The 20,028-nt window shown below is 42.6% G+C and overlaps 1 protein-coding gene across 15 annotated transcripts in view; it reads right to left on the bottom strand.

Moving 5' to 3' along the window:
- ARHGEF3 (Rho guanine nucleotide exchange factor 3) overlaps positions 1 to 20,028 on the bottom strand; it is a 348,474-nt gene that overhangs the window by 221,071 nt on the left and 107,375 nt on the right. For all 15 annotated transcript variants that reach the window (XM_078351854.1, XM_078351855.1, XM_078351856.1 and 12 more), the window contains one exon: positions 13,006 to 13,072. In XM_078351854.1, coding sequence (XP_078207980.1) covers positions 13,006 to 13,072 — 67 coding nt within the window. The remainder of the gene's footprint in view (positions 1 to 13,005; positions 13,073 to 20,028) is intronic.

Below are 20,028 nucleotides of genomic sequence, written 5' to 3'. Positions count from 1 at the left end.
AATCAAAATTATAACTATATAAAATAAACAGGCATCTATAAACTCAAAAATGCAAATCTGCTCAACTGGCACACAAGCCGACTGTTAATTCCCACAGACCTCACAAATGGCTAGAAAAATAAATTGCTTTGAATCTAAGAATGAGCTCCAATGTTCCTGGCATATTTTTGGTGTCAGCAGGTTGAAGATGACATGAGCATTCCCTCCCTCACATGTGTCAGGATCTACACAGGCTGGATTCTCTGCTGTCTGCAGGGAAATGAGACAAGCAGGACTAAGTGGAAACCCAGGCATGGTTGGTTTTGCCTTTATGAGGGGGCAGCTCACATTTTAAAAAGCATCTGTTAAATATTTATCTCTAGAAAACAGTTGTCTCAGGAATAAGGGAACTTTAGTTACATGGAGCTAATATTTTCTGCATACTTACCTACATGAGAGGCATTCTTCAAGTCACTTTATATATATATATATATATATATATATATATATATATATATATATATAATTACTAAGTCTCTGGTTTTCAGAATATGGCATTATTGTCCATACCCATTTTGCAGATAAGAGACTGAATGCTCTGAAATGTGTCTGAAGCCCCCAATCTGGCATTCTGACCCCAAAGCATGTACCTTTTCACCATGTAAGCTTTTGTCATGGCTGCCAAGCACTGTCAACCAAACTCAGACTCTGGGCTGACCAGTAAAACTGCTAACCCCAAGGGCGCATGGAAGTAGCCTCCAGATTGACTCTCAGTGAGGAGAGGAGGTAGGGGCAAACATCTTGAAGCACAGCAGAGTACAGCACAGCATGTCAGCCCCTTCTGTGCACCCAGATTTCATCAGTCCCCAGAGGCTCAGCCATAGCACATGATCTAGTTTTTTTGTCTTTTTTTGTGTTGTTGTTTTTTTCTGAAACAGTCTCGCTCTGTCACCAGGCTGGAGTGCAGTGGTGTGTTCTCAGCTCACTGCAATCTCTGCCGCCTGGGTTCGAGCCTCCTGGTCTTGAACTCTCGGCCTCCCAGGTAGCTGGGATCACAGGCGTGCACCACCACATCTGGCTAATTTTTGTATTTTTAGTAGAGATGGGGTTTTGCCATGTTGGCCGGGCTGGTTGCAAACTCTTGACCTCAAGTGACCCACCTGCCTTGGCCTCCCAAAGTGCTGGAATTACAGGCATGAGCTGCCATGCCCATGTTCAATGAAACATCCTGATGTGTCTAAGACCTGAAACGTATAAAATAATTGTCCCCTGGCTTGTGGAAGATTGTGATTGTGGAAGGAGTTCTTTTTTAATTATCCTAAGTTTATTGCTTTGCTAATTTTAAAGGCAATACATACTCTCTTTAAAAAATTCAGACATGGCCGGGCGCAGTGGCTCAAGCCTGTAACCCCAGCACTTTGGGAGGCCGAGATGGGTGGATCACGAAGTCAAGAGATCGAGACCATCCTGGTCAACATGGTAAAACCCCGTCTCTACTAAAAATACAAAAAATTAGCTGGGCACAGTGGCGTGTGCCTGTAATCCCAGCTAATCAGGAGGCTGAGGCAGGAGAATTGCCTGAACCCAGGAGGCGGAGGTTGCAGTCAGCCGAGATCGCACCATTGCACTCCAGTCTGGGTAACAAGAGCGAAACTCCATCTCAAAAAAAAAAAAAATTCAGACATTACAAAAAATATGTAACTAATACAACAACAGTTCCCTGGGACTTCATCTACTCCATATTGTCAGTCAACAGTGACTTTTTTCTATGTATATATTAACATGTTTTCTCCCTATAAGAAGGGATCGTTTTAGTTTTTATGATTTTAATTTGCTTTTTCTTTAGTTATGGTTTAAATTTGTAAGTATATGTTTCACATTATATGCTTTTATATAATCACATTGTTGAAAACACAGGTTCTGAAACCAGACTGACTGGGTTTAAAAGTTACATCCACTACTTAACTGCTGTGGGTCTTTGAGAATGACTCTGGTAGAAGTTTTCCCATTTGAACACTGAGGATAATAATAATATTGACTAAATAGTGGTGTAGAGGGATGTGATTACTAGCAAAGTACTAGGGGTAGCAGTAGCACATTCCAAAGGCTAATAAATGAAATACATTATTATTGCTATGGTTTTTATTCTAGGGATAGCCCATTTTATTGCACTTTGCTTTATTGCACTTTGCAGGTATTGTGTTTTTTACAAACCGAAGGTTTGTGGTAAACCCGCATTGAACAAATCTATCAGTGCCATTTTTTCCAACAGTATATGCTCAATTCATATCTCTGCATCACATTTTGTTAATTCAAATTCAATAGTTCAAACTTTTTCATTGTTATATATCTGTTGTGTGATCTCTGAGCAGTGATCTTTGATCTGTTGTAATTGTTTTGGGGTGCCATGAACTACGCTCATATAAGATGATGAGTTTAATCAAGAAATGTGTGTGTCCTGACTACTCATCAACCAGCCATCCCATCTCTCTCGCTCTCCTCGGGCCTCCCTATTCCCTGAGACACACTAATATTGAAATTAGGCCACTTAATAACCCTAGAGTGGTCTCTAAGTGTTAAAGTGAAAGGAAGAGTTGCTTATCTCTCACTTTAAGTCAAAAGCTAGAAATGATTAAGCTTAGTGAGGAAGGCACGTTCAAAGTTGAGACAGGCTGAAAGTTAGGCCTATTGTACCCAACAGCCAAGTTGTAAATGCAAAGGAAAAGTCCTTGAAGGAAATTGAAAGTGCTACTCCAGTGAACACACAAAAAGATAAGGAAGCAAAACAGCCTTATCGCTGATAGGGAGAAAGTTTCAGTGGTCCGGATAGATCAAACCAGCCATAACATTCCTTTAAGACAAAGCCTAATCCAGAGCAAGGCCCTGTCTCTCTTCAATTCTATGAAGGTGTGAGGAAGCTGCAGAAGAAAAATTTGAAGCTAACAGAGGTTGGTTAGTTCATGAGGTTTAAGGAAAGAACCCATTTTCATAACATAAAAGTGCACGATGAAGCAGCAAGTCCTGATGTAGCAGCTGCAGCAAGCTCTCCAGAAGATCCGACTGTGGTAATCCACAAAGGTGGTGACACCGAACAACAGATTGTCAGTGTAGATGAAAAAGGCTTATCTTGGAAGAAGATGCCATCTAGGGCTTTCCTAGCTAGGCAAAAGGCAATGCATGGCTTCAAAGGTTCCTAGCTAGGCAAAAGGCAATGCATGGCTTCAAAGGTTCCCTAGCTAGGCAAAAGGCAATGCATGGCTTCAAAGGTTCCTAGCTAGGCAAAAGGCAATGCATGGCTTCAAAGGTCCCTAGCTAGGCAAAAGGCAATGCATGGCTTCAAAGGTCCCTAGCTAGGCAAAAGGCAATGCATGGCTTCAAAGGTCCCTAGCTAGGCAAAAGGCAATGCATGGCTTCAAATGACAGGATGACTTTCTTTCTTTTTCCTTTCCTTTCCTCTTTCCTCTTTCCTTTCCTTTCCTCTCCCTTTCTTTCTTTCGCACGCTCTCTCTCTTTCTTTTTTGAGATGGAGTTTCACTTGTGTTGCCCAGGCTGGAGTGCAATGGCACGATGTCAGCTCACTGCAACCTCCGCCGCCCGGGTTCAAGCAACTGTCCTCCCTCAGCCTCCTGAGTAGCTGTGATTACAGGCATGTGTCACCACGCCCAGCTAATTTTGTATTTTTAGTACAAATGGGGCTTCTCCATGTTGGTCAGGCTGGTCTCGAACTCCTGACCTCAAGTAATCTGCCCACCTCGGCCTCTCAAAGTGTTGGGATTACAGGTGTGAGCCACCGCACCCAGCCAGGATGACTTTCTTATTAGGGGCTAAGGCAGTGGTGACTTTAAGTCAAAGCCAATACTTACTGACCATTCTGAAAATCCTAGGGCCTTTAAGAATGTTGCTAAATCTACTTTGCCTGTGCTCCATAAAGAGAACAACAAAGCCCGAATGACAGCACATCTGTTTGCAGGATGATGTACTGAATATTTTAAGCCCACTCTTGAGACTTACCACTCAGAAAGAAAGATTCCTTTTAAAATATGACTGCTCACTGACAATGCACCTGGTCACCCAAGAGCTTTGATAGAGCTGTACAAGGAGATTAATGCTGTTTTCATGCCTGCTAACTCAACATCAATTCTGCAGCCCATGGAGAGAGGAGTCATTTTGACTTCCAGGTTTGTTATTTAAGAAATACATCTCTTTAGATTGGGCATGGTGGCTCACCACTGTAATCCCAGCATTTTGAGAGGCCAAGGTGGGTGGACCACTTGAGGTCAGGAGTTCAAGACCAACCTGATCAACCTGGTGAAACACTGTCTCTACTAAAAATACAAAAATTACCCAGGTGTGGTGGCACTCATCTACAATCCCAGCTACTTGGAAGGCTGAGGCAGGAGAATCACTTTCACTCAGAGGTTGCAGTGAGCCAAGATCACGCCACTGCACACCAGCCTGGGTGAAAGAGAGAGACTGACTCAAAAAAAAAAGTTTCTTTGGGAAGCTGAAGTGGGTAGATCTCTTGAGGTCAGGAGTTCGAGAGCAGCCTGGCCACATGATAAAACCCCATCTCTACTAAAAAATACTAAAAATACAAAAAATTAGCCAGGTGTGATGGCAGACTCCTATAATCCTAGCTACTCAGGAGGCTGAGGCAGGAGAATCACTTGAACCCAAAAGGTGGAAGTTGCACTGGAGCCGAGATCATGCCACTGTACTCCAGCCTGAGTGACAGAGCGAGGGTCCATTAAAAAAAAAAAACAAACCAAAAACATCTCATAAGGCTACAGTGGCCATAGTGTTTCCTCTAGTGGCTGTGGGCAAAGTAAACTGAAAAGCTTCTGTAAAGGATTCACCATTTTAGATGCCATTAAGAACACTTGTGATTCACGGGCAGAGGTCAAAATACCAACATTAACAGGAATTTGGAAGAAGTTAATTCCAACCCTCATGGATGACATTGAGGGCTTTATGACTTCCATGGAGGAAGTCACTGCAGACGTGGTAAAAATAGCAAGAGAACTAGAATTAGAAGTAGAGCCTGAAAATGTGACTGAATTGCTGCAATCTCGTGATAAAGCTTGAACGGATGAGGAGTTGCTTCTTATGGATGAGCAAAGAAAAGTGGTTTCTTTTTTTTTTTCCATGACAGAGTATCACTATCGCCCAGGCTGGAGTGTAGTGGTGCTATCTCAGCACACTGCAACGTCTGCCTTTCGGGTTCAAGTGATTCTCCTGCCTCAGCCTCCTGAGTAGCTGGGACTACAGGTGCACACCACCACACCCGGCTAATTTTTGTATTTTTAGTAAAGATGAAGTTTCACCACGTTGGCCAGGCTGGTCTCGAACTCCTGACTTCAAGTAATCCACCCGCCTCGGCCTCCCAAAGCGCTGGGATTACAGGCGTGAGCCTCCACACTTAGCCGATAATCGTTTCTTGAGATGGAATCTACTTGTGGCAAAGATGCCGTGAACATTCTTGAAATGATAACAAAGCATTTAGAATATTCTATAAACTGAACTGATAAAGCAAGCAGCAGGATCTGAGAGGATTGACTGCAATTTTGAAAGTTCTCCTAGGGGTTAAATGCATCACATACTATAGAGAAATATTTCATGAAAGGAAAGAGTCAATCAATGCAGCAAATGTCACTGTTGACTTATTTTATGAAATTGCCGCAACCACTGCCCTGTTCCTTCAGCAGTCATCAACACTGGGGCAAAACTCTTCTCTAGCAAAACAATTACAACTTGCTGAAGCCAAAACATCCATGTTACTCACTTTATTGCGCTATTGACTTTATTGTGATGGACTGGAACTGAACCAGCAACGTCTCTGAGGTGTGCCTGCACTTTCATAATTTAAAAATATTTGTAAATTATTAGTTAGAATGTACAATTTGACTCTGATTACTGGTCATATGTATTTTCTCTATGCTGCCTATTCTGATCCATTAACTGTTTTCCTACTAGATTTTCACATTTGTGTTACTGCTTTCCAAGAGTCCTTTGTATATTAGGTTAGTGTGAGGTGAATATTGCAAATATTCTCCCACTTGCAAATAATTTCATACTAAAGTTCCAAATAGGTGCTGGCCAAGAACATGTGCTTTAGAATGAGGTAAGGTCAGGTTCAAATCTTAGCTTCACCCTTATCTGTTGTGTGACTCTGGGCAAGTTGTTCCCTTCTCTAAACCTCTGAGTAGCAGGCAAAATTCTAAGATTTCCTCTAGTGGAAGGAAATCTTGTATAATCCTCTTCCCTTGGGTGTAAACAGAAGCTGGAAATATCACGGATATCACCCCCCTGATTGGGTAACTAATCACTGGCTTTTGGATTATCAAGAGAGAGATTATCTGAGTGGGCCTGATTTAGTCTGATGAGCCCTTAAAAGGCATTTGGCTCTTCCTGAAGTCAGAGAGATCTGAAGCACGAAACGATATGATGTGAGGGAGATTCTCCACTGCTGACTCTAAAGATGACATGGCAAGCTCACTCAGAGTGACCCCAAGCTGACAGCCAGCAAGGAAATGAGAACCTCCGACAACCACAAGGAACTGAATTCTTCCAACAGCCCAAATGAACTTGGAAGAAGACGCCAGGCCTCAGATGAAACTCTAGCCCTGACTGACAGCTTGATTTCAGTGTCATGAGATCTTGGGCACAGAACACACTTACACCATGCCCTAACTTCTAATCTACAGAACTGCAAGCTAATGAGTGGCTGTTGTTTAAGCTGCTAAATTTCTGATAATTTGTTACTCAGCAATAGAATATTAAGGTACTGTATTTTCTCATGTATAAAATGAGGATGAGGCTGAAACTACACCTCAAGATTTTTCTGGGAAATAATATATGCATAAAGTGCTCAACACAGTGCTGGCAAGATGTAAGTGAATGCCAGGGGTTGCATACCTGCGATAAATGAAGTTATTGCTATTGTTTTAGGGATTACCATTACAAAATTGGGGGAACAAACCATTTTTTCATACATCTAGTAAGGAAGATTAAAAGGTTTAAAATAAAGTCAAAGAGAGTAGAAGGAAGTCAAAAGGGATTCTGGGTGATGAAAAGTTTAAAAAAATCTTTTAAAACATTCTTCATGTCTAACCTCCTTTGGGGACAAGGTATGTGTCATCAGCCTTGTTTTAAAGAGGCAATATATTCTAATGGCCTGGGAACAGAAAGTCCTGCATTCAAATGCTGACTCTACCAATTGCTACCCCTGGACTTAAGGCAAATAGCAGGAGTGGGGCTAAGTTTCCCCATCTTTGGAGTAGGAATAGACACTGTCTACCACACAGGACTGCCCTAGCCTGGCCTGGGGCTGATGTTCAATCAGCAAAAGTAAATGCACAAACTGAGGCTGCAAGAGAAGTGAAAGGTTTGCTGGCTTCTCTTGCAGTGTAGAGATGGTAAAGCTTCAATACAGGCTGACCTGTTGTGTTGTGAGCACTAGAGACTGTCACTTTACTGAGTTGTGAATTTCAGAGCAACTCCATCTGACCTTCAAGAAACATTCAGCTACACTGAGATTTTGGCAACTTCCTTCTATACACTGAGAATGGAAAGGGTCAGGGCAGTGTGGAGAAGGCACAGGACCTACTGTCAAAAGACAAGGTTCTAGGCCTGATCTCTCCACTGTGAGTGACCCTTAGGAGTGGGCTCCATTATTTCCTGGCTGTGTCCAGGAACCAGACTCCCTTTCAGTGACAACACCAAACTCTTTCTTTGAGCAACTGTCCCTTTCCCACCTCAAGTGGGTCCAGTGGAGCTACCAGTTACAGAGCCCTGTCTGCCTGGCTCCCTGACTATGGAGGGAGGCAAATGACTAAAGCCTGTCCAATCATAGTACCCCATCTTCTTGACCACAGTGATTGGCCAAAGCATAGCTATGTGACCCAAGCCCAGAACATCAAAGTCCTACACTCAGATTTCATATGTGGATCCTAGAAGCAAATCTCTCTTTCCTCTGGAAATGTGTGGCTACTTACGGTCACCCTGTTCCTTCAAAAATAGCCATGTGTAGTAGTAGAAGACAAACCCAGAGAGTGGCAAAGCTGATAAAATGGGTACATCTGGAAACAGCTGTGACTGAAGCTTACCCACCTCAGTTTCCCTCAGTCACATGAGCAACCAATTCCCTGTAGACTTGAGCTAGTTTTAATTGAGTTTCTATCACTTATAACCCAGAGTCCTGACTAATATACAAGGTCTTGTTTTCTTCAACTAAATATTAAAAGGTTGGGGCTACAATGTCCAAATTTCCTTCTAAGCCCTAGAGTCTTAGGACTCCAAATGGACTAGACAAAAGTAAAGACCAGGCACTGAAGGAGACAAGACAAAAACAACTCTGAAATTTGGTCCATATTTAATTAAAACCTCAGTTCTGGCACCTGAAACAAGGCCTTGTTCACAACAGGTCCTGGTTAAGCATTTCCTAGTTCACTGACAATGGCAGGAGCTGTGCCCGGAGACTTTCGCACTTCCAGGATGTGTGTCCTCCTTGAGTCTCAGTGCCTCCACTCCACCCCAGTGAGGTGCTGCAGCAAATATTTTCACAAGAAAGAGTGGAAATTCTGAATTCTGAGCTCAGCACTGCCCCAACCAAATGGGAGCAGATATGCAGGAGTACCTGATGGAGAAGCTGCCTCACAGCTAGACACCCTGCAATGCCCAGGGTCCCTCCTCCCTCAGCCTTCTCATTCCTCCCATTCTGCAATGGTTTTCTCTTACTGTTCCTTCCATGTCCACTCCAACACAAACCATTCTCTCTGCTTCTCTTGGTGAATCCATCTGCAGCACCTGTGGGTCTGGTGAATGGTGGGCACAGCACTACGCCTTGCTCAGGAGGGTGGGGAAGTCCTGGAGGGTCTGTAACACCCAGGGCCTCTGTCTCCTTAGACAAGCATGGGAACTGAAGGGCAGAATGCACCCTGCAATTAATGAAGATGACAATCTGGGAAAGGGCTAAACCACTTGGTAAGGAGAGGGGATGTGTAATCTGAGTGTCAATAGCCTTTTCTGAGCCTCTCTATAGCTAAACACTCCAGTGGAAAAAAAAAAAAGGAAAAACACAAATGCAACTGCTAATGTCTGAGGACTAATGGGGGTCTGCAGGGAATGTTTCCAGGAGAGACAAAGATGATGGGGGTGCAATACAACTCACTCAGCAAGACTTTGGTTAAAGTTATTTTGAAATCTCTCTTTTCCCAAAAAGTCTGCTCCTCAGCCACCCAGATCTTGCCTACAAGCTTCTCCCACTGTACCTCTCCTCTAGAGCAATGGGGTTCCTTCTTCTCTTGCCTTTTTCAAATCATTTTTCACCATCACCTCTTCTTCTGCCCCATCCCCTTAAATTCACAAGTGCCTAGGACCTCAGTGAACAAACATCGGATCCTTTTTTTTTTTTTTTTTTCTTGAGACAAGGTCTCTCTTCATTGCCCAAGCTGGAGTGCAGAGGCACAATCATCACTCGCTGCAGCTTGAACTCCTGGGTTCAAGCGGTCCTCCCACCTCAGTTTCCCTGGTAGCTTGGAGTACAGGCACAGGACACCATGCCTAGCTAATTTTGGGTTTGTTTTTGTTTTGTAGAGACAGAGTCGTGCTTTGTTGCCCAGGCTGGTCTTGAACTCCTGGGCTCAAGTGATTCTCCTGCCTCAGCTTCCCAAAGTGCTGGAATGACAGGCATGAGCCACTGTGCCCGGCCTGGATCCCTTTTCTTTCCAAGCTAAAGAGGAATGAAATCGCAAATGCTTATAATACAATGGTTTTCTCCAACAGATATATAAATGTGGAAAATTTTCTAGCATGGAGATTCTGAAACCTTCCTTTCTAAAGAAGAAAGCAGAGTGTTCACAAAAAGCATACCCTGCCCTAGAATAGCATGCACAGCCCAGTCTAACAGGGCTGGGAGTCAGATTTCATTACAGAAGATGTGTCAGCTAGATGATGCCTCACACGTCTTCATCCTGGCATTCTGTATCCTTCTCATTCTTCAATTTTAATTACCATGATGACAATTACAAAGTGCCTCCTGGCTGGGAGTGAGGGTGTTTCCACTGGGTTGGGTTCCCTTCCGCAGTCCTCAACCATGTCACTGTGGATTATACTCTGAGGCAAAGAGAGATCAGTTTGGCCAAAGAGGAATCTGGCCTTTGGCCAGGCCCTGAACTTTCTCCCTCTGGTATATCTTGATGTCAGTTTGTCTAACTTTACCAATAAGCCTCAGGGCCCAGAAGAAATCAAGGCAAGGACAGGAGATCAAGATAAAACACCACAAATGGCTTAATCACCTAACACACAACTTTTGCTGTTTGGGAAAATCTTGTGAGCTGGCTAAGAATTTGAGGGCTCAACCTGAAGGCAGCATTGCACTGAATTCTGAAACAACTTGGTTGCAATTAGTCAGGGTCAGGGTTTGTGGGTTTTTTTTTTTCTTCAGTGAATTACTACTTTTATTTTATTTATTTATTGAGACAGAGTCTCACTATGTTGCCCAGATTAGACTCAGACTCCTGGGCTTAAGCAATCCTCCTGCCTAATCCTCCTGAGTACCTGAAATTACAGGTGTGTGCCATGGTACCCAGAAAATTAATGTGAGTATTGTCTTAGAGAGTTTGGTAAGGATGGGGCCAACAGAGGGTCACTTAAACCAAGTATGTATCTAACAAGTTCTGTAAACCAGAGTTGTGCTAAAAAAATTCACAGAACATTTTTCAAGGGAAAACAGTTGAAGAGGTCTTGTGGCCATAGGTGGGGTAATCGGTTGTCCCAGTTAGCCTGGTTCCAGGGAGTCTCTTGATGTGCAGGACTTTCAGGGCTCAACCCAGGACAGTCCCTGGGCAAACTTGGATGTTTGGTCACTCCACATGTACCCACAAGCCTTGGCTAATGACCATCGTTGGAGCAGGAGGAGAGCAACACTGAAGGGAGGATTGATAGGGCAAACACTGAAAACAAAGGCCTTCAAAAAGGCTAACTTGCTCACAAGAGATCTAATTTCTCTATAGCTCAAAATCGACCGTTAATGTCAATTATTCCAAAGTACGTACAATGTGTTTGGTCTACAAAGGGTTTCATGATCAGTGACTTTGGGAAATGCTACAAACGCCACCAATTCTCCTGATGGAGTCTCCACATACATCAACACATCAAAGACGCTGAGAAGTCCTCCAGTAGTGAGCATATTTAGTTTAATACACTCAGTATGTCCCAAATAGATCTGACCACACAAGCCTTTTTTTACTTCATGTTATGATCATACAACTGGATACACTTTGAGAAATGGAGATCCTATCCACAAAACCATAAATGACTAAGGAAGCGCATGACTTGCATTTAGTAAAACATGCACATCTATTTCAGAAGTCAACACATTTCTCTTTGTACTCAATAAAAAGCATATTGTAACCTGAGCTAAAATAGTTTCATGATCTAAATTTATTTTTAATAAGACATTTGGGGAAAATTATTGAAATCTATACAGGATTTTAAAGTGTGAACAGAACCAGTCAGAATAGTATTAAAAAGACTAAAGATCTGAACTGGAAACCCAATCTAAAGATAACACGTAGATGGATGCAAGAAAGGTATTTTGTGTCAGATGGATGTGAGAAAGGTATTCATTCATTCCATTCTTTTATCTAACCAATTGATTAAGCATGCATGTGCCAGGCACTGTGCTAGGCCCAGAGATACAATAGTGAACAAGAGAGAGAGACAAGGAAGCCACACTCTTCATGCCTGAGTCTTCCAATCTTAAATTTCAGTAAGGGCTAAAAAGCACAAAGGTAAGAAACTGCAGGGGTGCATCGGAGATTCAGGAGCTTAGATTCAGGGGGCAGTCATGAGGGATTCTTCCCAGAGGAGGTGATGTCAAGACTGAGACCCAATGGATAAAGGGTGTGGGCGAGGAGCAGTGTGTGTAGGAGCGTGGCGCTGGGCAGAGGAGAGAGTGCTCTAGGCAGAAGGAACATGTGCAAAGGCCTGGAGGTAGAAAAGAGCTCAGGGCAGTCTCTAAAGATGAAAGAATTTCGCTCCTGAGGTTAGCGTTGAACTTACTTTAGCACACAGTAGGAGCTCCACACACTGTGGCTATTATTATTAGATTACTATTATGCCGAGGAAGACAACCCTGCATCAGGAGGAAGTTCAATCTGACCCTTCCTATACTTCTATATCTCCCAAGCATGGTTGATTGCTTTGTGCTTGGTCAAATTTTATGATTCCTAAAATCTGTTTAAAGCTTACAGACTTCTCCTTCTGGAAAACAGAGCTCCCTGTGAAGGCATAAATCTACATATTAATAAACTGTACATTTCTGAGTTCTTTTCTCCTTCATTGTACACTGATTCCCTCCAGGTTCCAAAAAAAACTGCCCCAATGCCTGCCTCAGCAACTTTGACACTTCTTGGCTTCTTTGCAAGATGCTTCCCGCAGCCCAAGAACTTCAGGGCAGGTGATTGTCAGCAGAAGCTTACTGGGCAACTTGAATTTCTTTCTTTCTTTTTTTTTAAATTTAGGCAGAGTCTCACTCTGCTACACAGGCTGGAGTGTAGTGGCATGATCTCAGCTCACCACCACTTCTGCCTCCTGGGCTCAAGCACTCCTCCTGCCTCAGCCTCCTGAGTAGCTGGGACTCCAGGCACATGCCACCATGCCAGTCTAATTTTTGTATTTTTTTTATAGAGTGGGGCGCTTCGCCATGTTGCCTGGGCTGGTCCCAAACAATCCTCCCACATTGGCCTCCCCAAATGCTGGGACTACTGCCACTTGGAGTTTCTACTTAACCCACAACCACTGATTCAAATGTGACTTTCCCAAGTGGTAAAGCATTTGGAAACTTTCATCAGTAAAAGCAGTGCTGACAGTGGATTGAAACTCTTAATGGAAATTCAAGACAATGAATTTCTTGATGGAAACTTTCATCAGTAAAACCAATCCTGACAGCGTCCTTTCTGGAGGCCAGAGCATGTATCCGGAATAGGACATTTAACAGCAGGGGCTACCCAGGGCAGCACTTACCCCTCTGAAATTCCAGGCTTTAGGAGAGGAAAACATGGGAAAGTTGTTTTGCCGCTGCCGTTTAGGCCTAGAAGAAGAAAAAAGACAATGTATTCATTATTCAGTGGCTGGATATTTAGAGGAAGTCACCGGTTTCAAATGCAGGTTTATCAAAAAGACAGATGACTCAAGAAATGGCCCAGACAAACAAGGTGGCTGGAGTTTTCAACAACTCTGCAATCTTCAGCAGTCAAATTCACTCCAAACTCCTTCTCAGTTCCCCAGCAGGAAAGCCCCAGAGTCCCTTAAAATAGCTCTTCATCTGTATAAAATAAAATCTAACATGCAACTTGGATGCAATCAAAAAGTCAGACCAGACTCCCAATCTCGAATTTTCACACAGACACAATTCCCACATGGACACTATCAGGGGATGTATAGCTTCAGCTCAGCCTGGAATTCTCCCTTGTCACACACACATGCTGGAGAGTTCCAACAAGGGCACATTTGAGCTCCAGATTTTTAGAGGAACCAATAACAGGACATTTAGCCCCTACCTAACAAGCTGAAACTGTTTTCCTCACCTGTTAACCTCTCAACATGAATCAATTTCCTTAGACATGATAGAGGCAGCTTTAAGACAAGCCAGCACAAAGAGACTCCACACATCAGAAGCACCTTATTTCTGTCTCACAAATTGAATCAAATTTTGCAGCTGCCAATATACCTACAGGAATACCTTTTTCAATCTTTTTATGGATAAATTACTCCCCTAAAACATGTGATGTCTGTCAATATGTTTGCTGAAAAGCAACTCTGAAAACATGTGATGTCTGTCATGTTTGCTAAAAAGCATCTGCCTTGGACTTTTCCTGGGGCTTTAGTCACTGAGGTACCAAAAGGTTTGCTGGGTGCTGTGCCGGTGATCCCAGCACTTTGGAAGGTTGAGGCGGGCAGATCACCTGAGGTCAGGAGTTTGAGACCAGCCTGGCCAACATGGCAAAACCCTGTGTCTACTAAAAAAAAAAATGCAGAAATTACCTGTGCATGGTGGCGCACACCTGTAGTCTAGCTACTCAGGAGGCTGAGGCATGAGAATCACTGGAACCTGGGAGGCAGAAGTTGCAGGGAGCCAAGATCGTGCCACTGCACTCCAGCCTGGGTGACAGAGCAAGACTGTCTCAAAAAAAAAAAAAAAATTCATGGAACCTCAGAAATGGCCAGCTGGTACAATTTTTCAGTCACTGCTACATTCTTTGTAGCAGTCCTGTTAAGAATGACCTCCTTTAAAAAAGTCCTCACCTCTGGAGAATGGGTCTGCACTTGGGGAAGCCCACCCATTAATTTACTCACCAATATTATTGAGCAGCTACTATATGTCAGGCATGGTGCCAGACATTAGAGAGCAGCAGTGGACAAGAAATTCTGTTCCTGCTTTCATGTCCTTACAGTAGGACATTCAGATCTACCCTCCTCCCCTTCAAAAAATTACAACATGGCAAATTGCTTCTTTTTAAATGGTAGAGGAAAGTGCCTCAGGGGCTTGACCAAAGTTTGAGGAGCCAGAAAGGCCTCCCAGAGGAAATGAGGCCTCTCTGAGATGTAACACAGAAGAAGTACTCAACGGGTGATGAGAAAAGGGAAAAGTAGGGCCGGGCGCGGTGGCTCACGCCTGTAATCCCAGCACCTTGGGAGGCCGAGGTGGGTGGATCACGAGGTCAAGAGATCGAGACCATCCCGGTCAACATGGTGAAACCCCGTCTCTACTAAAAATACGAAAAATTAGCTGGGCATGGTGGCACATGCCTGTAATCCCAGCTACTCGGGAGGCTGAGGCAGGAGAATTGCCTGAACCCAGGAGGCGGAGGTTGCGGTGAGCCGAGGTCACGCCATTGCACTCCAGCCTGGGTAACAAGAGTGAAACTCCGTCTCAAAAAAAAAAAAGGGGGGGCGGGTAGGACAAGGCAAAGGAAAACCATGCTAAAAAGGCAGAAGATGAAAAGATAAGATAGACATTAAGACAATACTGGCCAAGTTCAAAAAGGGGTGGAAAGAACACTAATAAATACTGTTATGAATAGGGTTACATAACTACAGATTCAATAGCAATTAAAATTTAAAACTTCCCAGTGCTTTGGGTGGCCAAGGCAGGAAGATTGCTTGAGGCCAGGAGTTCCAGACCAGCCTGAGCCACATAGCAAAACCAACTCTCCAAAAAAAAAAAAATGTTTTTAATTAACCAGGCATGATGGCATGAGCCTGTAATCCTAGCTATTCAGGAGGCTGAGGTGGGAGGACTACTTGAGCCTAAGAGTTCAAGGCTGCAGTCAGCCATGATAACACCACTGCACTCTAGCCTGGGCAACATAAGAAGGACCCATTTCAACAAATAAATAAAAACTACAATAAGAATGTTATCAATAATTTTATAGCATTAAATTTGAAAATTTAAAGAAAATGCAGAAGTTCCTAGGAAAATATAACATATTAAAACTGCCCCAAGAAGAAATAGAAAGCCTGAGTAGCCCTATAATTAATAAAGAAATAAAAGAAAATATCCAGTCTGGATGGTTTAACTAATGGATTCTACTGAACTTTCCAAAGAACAAACAAAAACCAGATCATTCCAATCTTATACAAACTGTTATATAAAAGATAAAAAGCATCAAGAGTTAAGAGGTAAACAAAGGAGAATATGGCACATGTGAAGAACTGGAAGAAGTATGACAAATTTTAATGTTTGTTGATAAGAAAGTAGATTAAATGAAACTACATTCATTTTTATAGTGGAAGATCATATAGAACTATATAGTAATTTTTAAAAGCTAAAAAAGAAAAAGAAAATCCAAGTTACAGGAGCTATATATAATACTGTATAGAAACACACAAAATAATACTCTATTGTTTATAGTCATATATATATATATATATATGTAATAAAAATGTAAAAACTACAGATGTTAAGGCTAAATCAACCACAGAAGAGTGATTACCTCCAGGGAAAGAGGGAAGGTAGAGGGCCTGGGATGAAGCACACAAAATTTGAAGCAAACGTAGCTAAATGTTGATGAATAGTGGGTACAGAGATGAATGCTATGCAAAGATACAGAATTAGGTCTGTATATGTAGGGTGAGGGCCCTGGATGGGCACAGGCCAACTGTTGACAGTGATTGATTACATAGCTGGGATGGTGTTTGGGCATTGACATGCCTAAAAGATAAATGTGGACTCTATCTTTTGTATTATGTATTTTTTAGTCTTTTACTATGAAAATATGTTGTGCATATATTTCATATAATGAATATAATGCAGAATATAACAACACATATTAGCTGGTGGGGAAGGAAGCAGAAAGTCATGAGATGAGGCTGGATAGGTGGGCAAGGCTGAACAGGGCAATAAAGTCAGGGCTTTGGCCACAGGGTGATGGGGCTCCACTGAAGCAAGGATTGACATGATGAGATTTGCTTTTTAGAAAGATCTCTCTGGCAAGGGAGGGAAAAAGAGAGTGAGGGGTCCAGAGTGAAAACAGATAAGCTGGAGGATACTGCAGGCATCCAAACCCTCTGTGGCCTGTCTCAGGGACACTTTTAAGATTCTGAAGGCAGGGGAGTCATAGGCGTTCATTCAAGCTCCCCTCAATCATTCACCACCATCTACCAGCTTTTTTTTTTTAAGTACAGCATTATTTATTTGAAACATCAAGTGAGCCACATATGTAATTTAAGTTTTCTCTTAGTCATTTTTTTTTGAGACATAGTCTTATGTTGCCCAGGCTGGAATGTAGTGGTGTGATCATGGTTCACTGCAGCCTTGAACTCCCCAGATCAAGTGATACTCCTGCCTCAGCCTCCTGAGACTACCGGCACACACCAGCACATCTGGTTTTTTTTTGTAGAGACAGGGTCTCCCTATGTTGCCCAGGATGGTCTTGAACTCTTGGGCTCAAGTAATCCTCCTGCCTCAGCTTCCCAAACTGCTGGGATTATAGGTGTGAGCCACCACACCCAGTCTATTTGTCACATTTTAAAAGTAAAAAGGAATAGATAAGTTTAGTTTTAATAGTATGGTTTTTTTAATCCAGTATATCCAGAAATTATTAGTTTAACACATAATCAATAGAAAAAAAAGTGTTAGAGATATTTTCTTTTTTTCATAGTAAGTCTTCAAAATCCAATGTGGATTTTACACCTACAACACATCTTCATTGGCACCAGCCATGCTTCAAGTGCTCAGTTGCCACATATGGCATGTGGCCATCATATTGAACGGCACAATTATAGGAAAATAGTGCTTTCAAGTCTCCAAGAACCTCTGACTGTGAAAATCCACTGCTCCATTTCTTAGCAGTTGGTGACAACCAAAATGTATAAATTGAGAACCCCTGCTAAAAATGAGGTATGCTCCAAAAGGATCTTAGTGTCCATCTGAATTCAGAAACATTCAAAAGGACAAAATATTTTACAAAGGCTTTAGAGAGGTAGTACTATATCTGTAAATACTAAATCATCTTTAGGTCACAAATGTGTAAAGATCTACTTGAAAAAAGCAACAAATGAAACTCTTCCCCCAAATAGGGACTATTACAAACACATATATGTGCATGGCTCCCAAATAATATTCAAACCAGTTCCAGAATTAACTAAAGAGATTGAAATGATTTAATTCTGGAAATTCTATTACATTTATAGTTCCTCTTGTGCATTTTTCACATTTGTTCTGGTTATTTGCTCATTTATATAAAAAGATGTTCTCTTTTTTTCTTATTGATTGATCAATAAAATTTTTTCATATATTCAGGATATAGCATGTAGCAATGTGTCTGGCACATATTGCTGGTACTATAATAACCCTATTGAAAAGGTACATACAAGGGCCAGGAGCGGTGGCTTGTGCCTATAATCCCAGCACTTTGGGAGGCCAAGAAGGGCAGATCACAAGGTCAGGAGATCGAGACCATCCCACCCAACATGGTAAAATTTCATCTCTACCAAGAATACAAAAATTACCTGGGTATGGTGGCACATGCCTGTAATCCCAGCTACTTGGGAGGCTGAGGCAGGAGAATCGCTTTAACCAGGGAGTCGGAGGTTGCAGTGAGCCGAGATTGCGCCACTGCATTCCAGCCTGGTGACAGAGCAAGACTCTGTCTCAAATAAAATAAAATAAAATAAAATGTACAAATGAAACATCCCATCAACTAATGAATAAACAAAATGTGATCTATCCATACAATAGAATATTATACAACCATAAATGAGAATGAAGTACGGATACATGCCACACCTTGGAAGAATCTTGAAAACATGCAAAGTGAAAGAAGCCAGACAAAAGGGGTACATATTATATGATTCCATTTGTGAGAAATGTCCCGAATAGACAAACCCGTAGAATCAGAAAGTAGATTAGCTGCAGAAGCTGGGGGAAGAGAGTGAATGGGGAGTGACAACCTAAATGGGTACGCAGATTCCTTTTGGGATGACAACAAGGTTATGGAATTCGATAGTGGTGGTGGGTGCTTGACCTTGTGAATGTACTTAATGCCACTGAATTATTATACATTTTTAAATGGTTAAAATGGTAAATATGGTAATGGTTTAATTGGTTACCATGGTTATATTTTATGTGTATTTTACCACAATTTTTGAAAAGTGAGAGGGAAATAAAAATATTTTCAGGCAAAATAAAAGACACATATTTAATGGAAAAAATCCTGATGGACTAATAATGTGAATCGAAATCCTATTAACTACTCCAGAAGAGAAACTTCTGTAACTAAGCCGAGAAAGCAAACATTTTAATGCAGCCTGCGATTTGATGGAAGCAGCTTAGTGGTGGAGTTTTATCAGTACTTGTGAGAAATAAGTCCTACAAATCTGTTTCTGAGACATATATTTACATGAGTCACTCAACGATGATAAGAATTCCCACACCTTCTGGCTTTCTCCACGTCCTCCACTCCCACTTCCCCCTTCCACCCACCACTGTCTCTGTGCTCAGATATTCAGCAGCAACAGCTGGTCCATCTTCTGCTCCCACTCAAGAGCCATTTTGCTGTGTTGCCCTTTTGTATTTTAGCTTCCTGCAAAGCTTGTATCTTTAGAACAACTTTTCACTCGTGCAGTCTCCCAGAAGGAGAACTGCAGTGGTCACTGTCAGTCAGTGCTTCCTGAGTGCTGCCATTCAGGGGCGGATTGGCCCAGTAGTTAAGAGCACAGAAGCTGGATCCGGCTCTGCTACTCATCAGCTGTGTAGCACTGGTCAAGTGACTTAACATCTCTGATCCCTAGTTCCTCCATGTGTAAAATGAGGGTAATTAACAAGACCCCCTCCTCACTGGGCTGTTGTGAGGAGTGATAAGTTATTATACTTAAAGCTCTTAGTGACTGGAGCACAGAAGGGACCCGAAAAGAGAGCCCTCTTTCCGGGGACGAGCTCTGGAAGGCCAGGGCCTATCTGGTTTAGACTCGCTGCTGTCACTGCACTCCTTGCAGCTAATAGGAGGTTAATAAATAATGAGAATGAATTCATGATGTGGTCCTCGGTAAGTCTGGGGTCACCAATACACAGGGTAGCCTTCTATACACAACGAAAGAATGTGAATACAACATATGCACTTCAGAGAGAGACAGAGAAAAATATCCAGTGGCATCCATGGGGAGTGACTGCTAACATTATCATGTTACATGGGGTCTTCTAAGCACCCGACAAGGACCCCACAACAAGCCTGACATGGGGTTTTGGATCTGTATTCACCCCAGTAGTCTCCTCTTCCCTAGGCCTCTCTCAGGCCGACTGCATCCTAAATAAGCACTTTCAAAACAAAAAGGCCCTCAAATGCCAGCCAACCTTCTTGGTCTGGTCTGGAGCTGTCCAAATGAACAGCACTGAAGAGCATTCCAGCCGTGAGGGATTTACTGAAAGATGGACAATCAGGCCCTAACATGGCCCCTTCCCCTGGGCTTTTAAGAGCACTTTGAGTTATGTATGATTTTCACCTTACTAACCCCACCTGGTGTGGTTCCCTTGTCCCTCATCCAGGA

The sequence above is a fragment of the Callithrix jacchus genome, chromosome 15 (genome assembly GCF_049354715.1).
Source record: "Callithrix jacchus isolate 240 chromosome 15, calJac240_pri, whole genome shotgun sequence".
In the NCBI taxonomy this organism is placed as follows: Eukaryota; Metazoa; Chordata; class Mammalia; order Primates; family Cebidae; genus Callithrix; species Callithrix jacchus.
The sequence above is the reverse complement of the archived record's forward strand: the minus strand, read 5'-3'. Positions and strand labels throughout refer to the sequence as shown.